This window comes from Prunus persica, chromosome G3 (genome assembly GCF_000346465.2).
Source record: "Prunus persica cultivar Lovell chromosome G3, Prunus_persica_NCBIv2, whole genome shotgun sequence".
In the NCBI taxonomy this organism is placed as follows: domain Eukaryota; kingdom Viridiplantae; phylum Streptophyta; class Magnoliopsida; order Rosales; family Rosaceae; genus Prunus; species Prunus persica.
This window is the reverse complement of record NC_034011.1, coordinates 1,357,976-1,370,023: the sequence shown is the minus strand read 5'-3', so window position 1 is coordinate 1,370,023 and position 12,048 is coordinate 1,357,976. Positions and strand designations below refer to the sequence as shown.

Genomic DNA, 12,048 nt, shown 5'->3' with positions numbered 1-12,048 from the left:
GCAATGCCTGTTTAGCTGGTTCTGCTCAGACTGGTTTTGTGCTGATTGTGTATTCATGTTGTCCTCATTCAGTCAACTTCAATACAAAGCTGATGTATAAAATTTTAATCAAATGCCACCCGTCAAAACAAAAACTGATGTTTCAAACCCATACCTTGTGAGATCTTGCTTCTCAAGTCTCAATACATCTACACGTAGGAAATAAGAAAGTTAGAAGTTGACAGAAGAAAAAGAAAAGAGAATTTAATAACAAAAATGAAGCCCCCATTTTTGCAGTTGACAGAAAAGTTTTGAACATAGAACTGCTTTCGAAGTTTTGGTTTTGAAAGTGGAGAAGAGAGAGGGAGAGGGAAAGCTATGCTCACGTCCCTTGGCAATTAACATAGCCATATATATATATATATGCTTTTGTGGACAGAGCTTCTTATATATGTTGCTTTTGTGAAACCGTGTCTTATCCGAAAAAACCTTGTGCTATTCTAAGGAATCTCCTGATTGTTTCAGTGCAATTGTTACAAAAGATTCTTGTAACCGAGAACAATTCTTCGTTTCAGATGTATCATGATAGCTCGAGGAAACTACTGCGTATTTTGTAGGGCTAAAATTGGAAATGGCTCATGCAGTTTACCTAGATGTTAAGGCAAGTCATATCTACTCAAGAATGTTTACTTAGTCTTAATCCATCTCCAATTTCTATGTTTCTCATTTGGAATAGGGGACAAAAAGAATGGATATTAGATCAACTACTTTCCTCTAATCAATCTAATTCCGGTTTTTAAGGTATTGAATTATGAACTATTTGATTCCATGTATGTTCGTCCTTGAAAATGAGGAATCAAAATCATGTATCTTTACCAAAAAAAAATTTGGTCTGAATGTATCTTTACCAAAATTAATACTACAAGACTTACATTTGAACAGGAGACCATTTCTTGAGTAGATATTAAGAGTTTTGTGAGTTGTAACGTCATCTTCAAGAGGGGGCTATATTCTCAAATATAGTCCAAAATTCTCAAAACTCATCTTCAAGAGTGTGCTACACAAAGGGCCACAAAAAACGAGAGAGCTACACAAATGACCAATTCCTAAATGAGGGTACCCTTTTGCTAGCCCGAGCTAAATAATTAGATGGGGCCTAGTTGACATCACCTAACCTTTTTTCTTTTAATTCGGAAAAAAAATGAATTTTTTTAATTAAAAAATCTAAAAAATTTCTAATTTTTTTTGTAAAAATACCTACAGCATTCTTACATAATTTCTCAGATCTTCATCATTTTACATATTATCCTTCCTCAATTTTATCCTTTTACATAATTTCCCACAATCTCTTCATTCGTTTACAAACTTTCCTTCATCTTTTTCTATTTAACTTAATTTTTAAGTTGTTTTTAGAACTAGAAAAAATCTTATCATAAATCTATAGGGCTAATCACATGCCGGCACGTGGATGTCAAAAATCCTATCCCAAAATATTTTTCTCTTCTAAAATGTATTTTAAATAGGATATAAATAGTAATTTAATTAAATTAACTAATAAATTTACATAATATACTAAAAAATATTAAATTTAACCATTTACTTTTGAAGACTATTAAAATATAATCTGACACTATTCTTTATAAAAAAAAAATTTAAGCTAAATGTAACCCGAAGCTAAATATAACCCTCCCCAATATCGTCTATATTTAAAAACAAAAACAAAAAGAGTTTTGTGAGTCTTTTTTTTGGGTCGGTGGATAACGCGTGGACCCCATGAGGCAGCTCAGAGACAGTCAATGTTTTCGTCGTTGTTTGACTTTTGAAAAGACGACGGGACAAACACGAGGAGGAGTAGTATTTTACAAGAAAAGAAACTTCTTTACGGGTTCAAGAAACACAATTTCCAGACAACTTTCAAGGTTCTTGTAATTGCTTTGCCTATATCTATATAAGCCTGGGTTTTCTTGCGCATCATATTTGAATGCACGCCGAAGCATTAAGAGGGAAGCAGAGACTTGTTCAACTAAGTAATTTGAAAATTCAAATTGGTAAAAGAGAGGGAAGACAGAGAGAGAGAAATGAGTGTTTTATCAGTGTTTGATCTGCGAGAAAAGGTGGTAGGGAAGAGAGGGGCACCAGCAGTATGCCCTTACTGTGGAGGGCCAGTTTTGGCATGGGACTTTGATGCTCACTTGCTCTTTTGTTTCATTTCCATTTCCCACAAAACCAAGAGGAAGTTTTACTGCACCATTTGCTCCAGGCGCCTAGTTCCTGCTTCTTGATTGATTGCGTTGGGTCCTCATATTTCTACAAAATATGGTAAAATAAGTCACTTGAGATACAAGTGCCAGCATTGTTGTATGCCCTTATATTTCCCCCTTATGGTTTAAGCCTCTATGGCCTCAAAGGAGGAGTGTAACACTATAAAACCCTTGTACTAAAACCCCAAAACAAAAACAGAGAGAGAGTCGGTTTATTTGATTTTTTGCCTTTTTGTGTTCATTTTGCTTAGTTCAACCACCTTTCATTTCCAAAAAAATTCAGCTGATGGTAATGTGCACCATCGATTAAGGGTGGTGAGCAAAAATACTCCCGTTAAATAAAATAGTTAAAAAGCTCAAACACATTAAGGAAAGAAAGAAGAAAGCAAGGGAAATTGACGTCGGTGCAAAGCAACAAAAAATACTTGATTGGAGCCTCCTCTGTCAGCGCCATGAAGTATTGCATTCCTCCTTTTCTTTGACGAGTTAATAAGCTGGAAGTTTCATTTGACAAGTTAACTTTGACAGACGCGTTGAGACCAACAACTACAACAAAGAATTTACTCAAAAGAAAAAACCTTTCAAAGAATTTTCTATTTAAACCTCACACTTTTTTTTTGTTCAACCCAATATTTAAATTATTAAGTTTTAAATTTTATTATTGTATAAAAAAGATAAAACATGTCATCAGGGATGGTATTACTAACTAGCTAACTTGGGCAATGGCCCAGGGGACTTGTTTTTTTAAAAGACTAAAATAAGCCTAGGCTAATCTTATTAACTAATCCCCGCTGGGCTGGCTAACCGAACAAAAAACATAACCAACACTCTTATCGATCGGCTGCACCAGTTCCAAGGCTACTTCTTCTCAACTCTACAAAGGTCTTTTTCCTTCACCTTTGTATTGGGCTATTGTTTTTTGGGGAATTCTAGTAAAAATTATGCCAATTTGGAAAATGACTCTTTTGAATATATATTATTTAAAATATATGTTATTTTAATAGTGATCTTGGATACGGGGTTTTTGAGAGGTAAGGCTCATTATGTATCTTGTATTTTTTTTTTTTTTGTTATCAATGAAATTCATTCGTATCGTCGAATTTTCAATAAGTTTGTACGTAAAGTAAATTTAGCTTACGTCATTTTCAAATCCTGGGTCCGTCCCTGCACACACACAATGTCATGGGAGTTCGAACATACTCCAACTTAATACTTAACCCTAGTACATCTATACACACACCCACCACTCTTCATATTAAGTTTTAGAAAAACACAAACTCCTCTACACTCTATTGTCAGATTACTCTTCTCTTTCAATCCAAGAAACCTACTACACTCTCATCTTTTCTTCACAAACCCTAAATATGGTATGCAAATTGTAGTTTGTGGGTTATCAATTGAGGTATGTAATGTGACATTATTTCTTGGTTTGGGACTCCTTCCGGAATTATCGAGGAGATTATTTCTTAGTCTGGGACTCCACCCATATTATTTCTTGGTTTGGGACTTCTCTCAGAATTATCTTCCTTGACCTTCGGGATTCAGTTCAGAGACCAAAAGAAGAAAAGAAAAAAAAAGACATAAGCAACTGGATGTAGCTTGTAGCTTCCTGAAACTTGTGCTGACGGACCAGGGCAACTCAATCTGAAAGAGCAACACAACACGATCTGTTTTGATTGGATTGGAGTGAATAATCAATGAAGTAAATAGCTGAGTAGAGCAATTATATTAATCAATGGAGTATATAGCTCAGTAGAGCAATCATACAACAGAACAGAGTCTATGTGACGTTTACTTGTGATAAAAAGGACATAAAGTTGATGAGTTTTTTAATTCATCAATGGTGTGGGGTGTGAGGTTTGATGGAGCTAGGAAAAATATAAAGAGGCGAACTAGAGTTATTTTAGGTTGTGAGAGATGTGGGCATTATATTAAGAAGCCTAATGTAGATTCATATCACGAACATTTGGGTGTAGAGTGGGGGGTGCAGGGGTGGATCTAGCCCTTTTTCAATTAGGCCGCTGCCTGGCTGTGATTTTTCTGAAAAACATAGGTACAAATATACTTAACATATATGAAAGAGAATTTACTAAGAATAATAATAATGCAGCAATAATTGAAGAATTTAAGGGGGCGTTTGGTATTCTATTCAAATAAGGAACTCAAAAACTTTGATTTTTCTTAAAAACAAGGAATTCTTAAATCTATTTTTAAGATTCAAAAACTTGTGTGGTATGCAACTTGAAAACTGTTTTCAAATCTTAAAAATTTGAGAACTTGTGGGTTGTTAGAAAAAAAACTAAAAAAATAGATTTTTTTGTTTTTAATAATTAGGGTATTTTTTAGTTGTTCTTGAGTTTGAGTTTTTAAAAATAGGGCTACCAAACATGTTTTCTTTGTTTTGGATTCAAATTCTATTTTTGAATTTAAAAAATTGGATTCAAGTTGAATACCAAACAAGTCATAAGACTTCTAAGCTTCTCATAAGCAGGGGCGGATGGTCCCTATGACTAACCTGGACTATAGCCCAGGCAATTTTATTTTTTTTTTTTCTAGTCTAAAATAGCAAACTCAGCACACCTCCCCTAAGTTCATCCCATGTTGCACCACACTTTCCCAATTTTATTAACATTTAACACTTCACATACATAAAAACAAACAAAAAAATCTTCACATACAGAAACAATTAACATTAAAAACCACACTTCCCCGTTAAATTTCTGTTTAAATTAAAACCACAACCCATTCCTCAGCTTTAAAATTGTAATAATTTTTTGTTTAATATTGTAAAATTAACATCAAAACGAATTTTTTAAAATTATTTAAGCATGAGATACATGAATTGTTCTGTTTTAGAGGGGAAAATTTTGGATTTGAGTTATCTAGCATTAGAGATGGACTTAATAGGTTTATATGCAAGGTAAATGTTGCCCACCCTATTTTAAAATCCTGGGTCCGTCTCTGCTCGTAGGGTAAAATTTTATATTTAAATAGTATTGTTTTGTATTGCATTGCATTTATTTGTGGTTTTTGTTTTTGTTAAGCTTTTATTTATATATAAAGATGCATTAGTAGTAAGTTTCGCCAAGCCAACTTAGAAATTAGAGTGAACTTATAATATAAGGTGAACCTAAAAGTACGGAGTTTAAATAGAAAAACTATAATATACATAGTCCATGCAATGCAATGCACACACCCACATGATTCACAAATCTTCAGTTGACTCCCAGCCCTGCCTTTTTCTTTCTTTCAACCAAAAGAAGCAAAAAGGTGGAACCATGAATGAAACACGAGCAAAGCTCACTCCATTTTGTTTGGATCAGCCAAGGTGAAGGTGTGGCCAATTTTTTGCTGGAGAGTAGTGTGAATCTCTTAAAAAATAGCACAAAGCTTGCAGTTTTGCAAAAATAAATTGCGCTGAGTGGAGCTCAGCCTAATCTAAGAATGGTTTCCCACCCTCGTGAACGTAATTGGACGATGCACCAATTGCCACCCACGACCACGAATGTCAAGTGTAGAAAAATATGGCCAGGCCAAGTCAAGTCAACGTTTGAGATGGTCAAGAAAACATTAATTTGACCAAAAAGCTGCGTAAACAAGGAGCTAAAAGAGCTTATTCGTCTTCTCTTCCCGCTATTATTGGTCCAAGAAATTTGGAGGAAACAATAGCAGAAATTCTTCTAACTTAACTTGCTAGTTATAATTAGGCCTCAACATCAGCTCAGCTCTGCAAGCAATCAGCAACAGAATTCTTCTCTGTATATGTGGCCAACTTCACAGCTAGGGGATTTGCCGCATCAAATCACAGCAACTTGTAATGAGAGCTGCAGGAGGATGAAAGGAGGCCTTCTGACCAAGCTTATGTACCCAACGTCTTCAATTCCGCTCACTTTGTTGAGACTGCCCGGATGGTAGCGCTTTCCTTTCTTTGAGCCAATGTTGTGTGCTTGGGACAGGGCTCGTGTGATTGGGCGATTAGGTACAAGGAGTTGGTATGTAGTTTTCTTCTTACGGCCACCTATGGCTGCAGTAATATTTAGAAGGCTCGATAGGATAACAATTAGACGATAAGGGTTACCTCGAGGGAACCCAAAACCTCCGAGTTAGACAAGCTAACAGTAAAGGATAATATCTGATATTTCATTAATAAAAAGCCACTGAAATTTATACAAACAAGGACTCTTAACTGAAAGAATAGAAAGAGGGGAACATGACGCCTCCACTATCGAAGTGGATAACATGACTCCTACAACTACTCAACAACTAAAGTCTAGAGAAATACAGACTCCTACAATTATGCAGCAACTAATAACCATGTAACCACTTCTACTACTTACGAACCCGCTTTGGAAAGAGTACATGACAACCAATATGCAATAACTCGATAACATACCGATACATAATACCAATCATCTTATAAGCCCCTTTCGTGGATTATGGTCTTGATTGCTTGATGAACCTAGCCTACAATACCAATTGCTAAGAGCCCGTGGATAAAACTTGCCCTTGAAAATCAGATAGTGAAGGGAGATGCCCAAAGGCTCTTAAATCATGCCAAGATTTGCTATTTTTCGAATATTAGAAATTTTCTTTTTTGACAAAGTGATATTATAATTACTCTACTTATGATAAAGGTGATTGAACTCGCGTGCAACGGGTGAAAACATTGATTTGGCCAAATGGCATAACCCAAATTTGCCAAATATTCGGACATTGAGTCCTACCATTCTTTCTCCGCATTTGAACTTGGACAGGTCTTTTTTTTATGCGCTTTCTCAACATTTGAATTAGAGGCTCTTTGATTGCAGACAAATAATTAAATAATCATATACTATTATATCATTATTTAATTATTTAAATCATAAATAATGAGAGTTGATTTTCTCACTACTCTTTTATCCACTTACACTCTCTTTGTTAGAAATTGTATGTTCCCACTCCTCTTTTGTCCACTTACACTCTCTTTTTTGTTATAGTAAAAACTATTAAAAAACAAAAGGAAGTGTAAGTGGACAAAAGGGGAGTGAGAAAATCACCTCCCTAAACCCTATTTGACGAATGAAATAGACAAGTAGAACTCAAAGCAGTTCCTTAACTTTTTCCTTTTGTTTCTCTAATTGTCTTAAAATTCCTCTCATTCCCATATTCCTATAAACTAGGAATTCATAATTCTATTGACTAGAAATTTTGAATCACACATGAAGTGATTTTAAGCAATTCTAAAGACAAAACATCTTCTCCATAAAATCACTAAAAACCACTCATCTAACATAGATTTCATGCTGTGTTACACAACTAATTTTTTTGGGGAGAGTATTATTTAAAAGATCTGTCGTAGAGAAGTATCTTGCAGTTTCGATGGCAACACCACGACAAAACCATTAAATTAGTGATGAACAAGACCTTGTTCTTTCCTTCGTTCTTTTGAATTTTGCACGAGTGGCAAGGCAATTATGTATGACGGCACAAATAACTCAAGCAACAGTGGCACGAAGATAATGTAAGACAACAAAACTTTCTAGCATTAAGTCTCCAAAAAGTGAATAAAATTTTTAACATCACAAGTCTTGAACCTTAAACGGAAAACTGTGTTCAACTTAATAGAGGAATAATATCAGATCCCCTCTACCGACAACACAAAAAACCTTGAACCACTGGAATGAGTAAACACTCTGCCAATCTAATTCATTCTTCTAATAAGCTCGTTGATGTAATTCTCACGGTTTCCGGCATCTCCACCTTCAACATAGTGGTTCCTCTTCTTCTTAAGGCCACCCAGTGGTGCCTTCAGCTTGAATGGCCATAGAAAGTTGTTTGCTTCCTTAAAGTGAGGTCCAACTGTCAAGATCTCATGAATAAGATCTTCCGTGCAGATAATGCCGTGCTTGCCCAAAGCCTGTGAGAAAATTACAACATGTTAAAAAGATGCAGCAAATGTTGCTAAACCTTGTACACTGCACTAGCAATCAGCCACAAACCTGCTCGACAATAGAGTTGTCGGTCAAGGCAGTTCTCTGCTTGTTAAGCTTTCCATAACCTCTCTTGTATATCAGCTCTTTTACACTCTTCAAGTTGGGATACCTGAAATTTGGCAACTCCAGTTACTCATAACATTCTAGGCATATCTACAAGGCATATCTACAGGTGACAGAGAAATATAAAGACGTTCCTACCCATAAGTGACATAAGGTTCAACCCTGTGAAGCATGTTGAGGGTGGCCTTGTTAACTTTCAGGAAGACACCATTAAAGATCTGTTTAAGAACAGAATAAAATTAAAAATAAAAAAAAATGCAACAAAAACGTTGAATTTAGAAGATGATTCATATACAGGCTCTCATACAAAATGAACTGAACCACCCCATGCTACAATTTCAACGGTCCAAGGGATACACATTCGAACATGAAAATTAGTTACTCACTGTGACTAAAACCCCTAAAATGTTTAAGACATCATCTACTGCCTAATGAACAAACAAACTACAAAAAAGAAAAGTTACAGTTGATACAAAGGAGAAATACCAGACAACCATAAATAAGGCAAGGCAATGACAACAAGACCTTCATAAGAAGGCCAACATTAGTACAACTAGGTGAAAGGGTTTAGTACGCTACCTGTCTCAAACGCAAGAGTTGCAAAATCTTCTTGGTCTTTGGGTCAATTGCATTGATACTGAAAATTCACAGATTAACGCATAAGAGAAAGAAGAGAAAGAACACTAATCTTTGGAGTTATGTTTCAAATTAAATACAGATAAGGACATACCCACGAATTCGAATGATGAACAACAGCTTAGCCTCTGGATCAACATAAAATCCACCTTTCAACTTAGCCTCACGCTTCAACCGGATCAACTCCTTTTCCTGTATGGATTAAACAAATTATTGTTAACAATAAAAAAAATCAGCCCAAGATGACAAACATTACAGGTTACTAAAATATATCAAATTCCAACATGCACCTGTTCCTTGTACTCCTCAGAATATTGCTTTGCTCGGTTGTAAATTAGCTTCCGATTGTCAGCATTCTTTTTTTTGGCAGCTTCAAGCCCCTGTTTCTTTGCCAAAGCCCACTCCTCTTCCCTCTTCCTCTTTTTCAACACTGACTCTGGAACCACTACCTTGACTTCTTCACCCATCTCTATAAAATTGAAAAGTGAAGAACAGTTAGAGAACAAGCACATTCAATAAAAACCTAATTTAACAGTAGGTATAAAAATATTGCCTGAGAAACACATTTGTATCACCCACAAAATAAAACAAAGGAAACAGAGATAAATTCAACAAAACTCAAACGAGTCATAAATATCGAAAAATTGATAGAGGCACATAGTTAAAAATCATAATTACAATTTTAAAAAATAGCCATATGAAAAATACAAATGAGAAGAAATTAAAATAGCCGATTCCAGGCCTCTACCAACGTCATTGCAACCCTAATTTTCTCAAAAACTAACATTAACAACAATGAGTACACTCTGGAAAAAAAATACCCAAACATACAAGGCTCAAAACACTATTGTGAACATTTTCCTAACTGTACCAGCAACAAAGTGAGAAAAAAGAATTCCAGCTGAAACACAAAGCAACGAAAATATGCACATAAACATCATTGTTTTCCTGAATATACCAGCAAACACTTTATGTTCTAGATTAAAAAACAAATAACCATAAAAACCAAATGCTCTTCATTCAAAGTGATCCCTTCCCCAGCTGTCAAACACAGCTACGCAAACCACGCTAGCAAAATGCTATTCTATGCTCCATTTTCTCAGCAACCAAATCAAAATTAAGTAACAGTATACAGAAGCAACAAAAATAGTATTCAAAATTACGAAAATAAATCGCCAAATCACTCGTTTGATGCCCTAAATTTGCAGATCGAATGGCATGAAATCCAAATGTAAACGAAAATGAAGACTGGGATCCGGAAGCTACTCACCGAGTTTATGCCTCTGTGGTTTGGAGGACGCTGGCTAGGGTTAGGGTTCTCGGCGGGCTACTAAGAAGGAGGTCGGGAGTGAAAGTTTAGGGTTTTATAGGATTTATATGTGCTTCGTGATGACACGGTGGACGGCTTTGATTTGCTGAAGGACTTGGATAGATCTCATCCGTTGATTTTAAGGGTTATCGTGGGCTGGAAACTGGGTTGGGATATTTCAGTCCACTCGAAACTAAGATGAATTGGGCTGACCCATTTCGGGAAGGTTTGAGTTAAGAATTTTATCCGAAATTTAATTGCAATTAGGGCTTCTATTTAGCGACCCAAATGATCTTTGTTTTTGGGTCGAAGACCGAAATGATCTTAAGCCAAGGACTTAGTTTCAAACGTGCAGAATTTTTTGGAGGCAACATGGTAAAGGCCCAACTTGTCAGAAGGAGCCAAAAGATTGGTTTGATGGAAACTTGGCCCAAAGATTGATGCTCACAGGCTTGAACAATAATTCTATCGTGAGGGCCTTATCTAAGGACCTTAGATGATGCCCTATCTCTTAATCGTTGATTCAAATTAATTAATCATTATATCAAATGAATTAGTTTGACCCAATAGTTAAAAGATATGAGTATGACCTCATATAAGGGCCTTATAAAATGACTCCACGTTCGAATTGAACTCAAACTTGTATTGAATTGAATGGCTTAGATCTCTAGAGGTTCAAAATGAACCTATAAGAGTTTCATAGTCCTTAGGAGATGCTACAATGGGGGTTGGAATGAAGGGTTCAATCCAACAATTCAATCATTAAAAAAATTTAAGTTCAATATTTTCTCTAACTTATTGAATAGTGGGATTGAACCCTGCCACAACCCCCTCGTTATAACATTTCCATAGTCCCCCAATCTAATTGCATAGTGTCAAATTTTGAGTCAACTTGTAACCCCTCACTATAGGCCCTCTTTACGGTACCTCAAGCTAGAGATTCTTAATACTTGGCCAGCATGATTTCAGTGTACCCCTCACCATAGTATCTCTGTGGTGGATTTCATTTTCAATTTACCAAATGGTTTATACATTCCCTGTGTATTCATCAAAAAATTTAAGATTCCAAACACTTTTGAGAAAATGCATCTGCGGTCTACCTCGTGTTGTATATATTCTAGTGATTGTAGAATGGTCCAAAAGAAAAAGAGAATATGTTTTGCATTTGTGTTGGAAAGTTAGACGGATGGAGAAACTTTTGTATTGCATTTGTCAAAAGAGAAGTTCAAATTGTCTTGATATTTCTTTTTAGTCATGCATGCACTTCATATGTAAATTCGACAATGAAAAAGCAAAACTAATTTATTTGAGGGACTTTCTGGGATCCACTATGAATTGAGTGAATACCTATTAGAAAAGGGTTTCAGGTCATTGAATTCACAGGGTGGGAGATGAAAGGATTGATGCAAAATCGAAAAGATTGAAACAAAAGGCATCATTGTTCCAAATTAATCTTCAAATAAATAATAATAAACAACAATGAATAAGATCGAGATAAATAGAGGGAAATTCAAATTTAGAACCTAACTAACTACTAACATTATTATTATTATTATTTATTTTATTTTTTTGTGAATTTGGAGAAAAAACAACACAGCTACATAAAATCAACACAAACAAGACTTAAACGAGACGCTCTAATAAAGTCATCAATAACTAATAAACCTATCCAACTTGGAGCAAAATCAAAATAACACATGTTCACGTTATAGCTCCAGTTAGCTAATCTGTCTGCGAAGGTAATGGGTTCACTCTCCTTACCAACTATCCTAACCCATCTCAGCAAGTTAGGTTGTTAATTACCAAATATTTGTAAGTGGTGGGTGGC

General features: G+C 35.4%; 1 protein-coding gene across 1 annotated transcript; it reads right to left on the bottom strand.

The window, feature by feature from the left end:
* LOC18781943 (60S ribosomal protein L7-2) lies at positions 7,740-10,303 on the bottom strand. The gene is made up of 7 exons (XM_007217692.2): positions 10,182-10,303; positions 9,202-9,380; positions 9,006-9,103; positions 8,855-8,912; positions 8,414-8,493; positions 8,219-8,321; positions 7,740-8,136 (listed from the first exon to the last, which is right to left on the bottom strand). Exons 2-7 carry the CDS (start codon positions 9,376-9,378, stop codon positions 7,921-7,923), a joined length of 732 nt encoding a protein of 243 aa, XP_007217754.1. The 5' UTR covers positions 9,379-9,380; positions 10,182-10,303; the 3' UTR covers positions 7,740-7,920.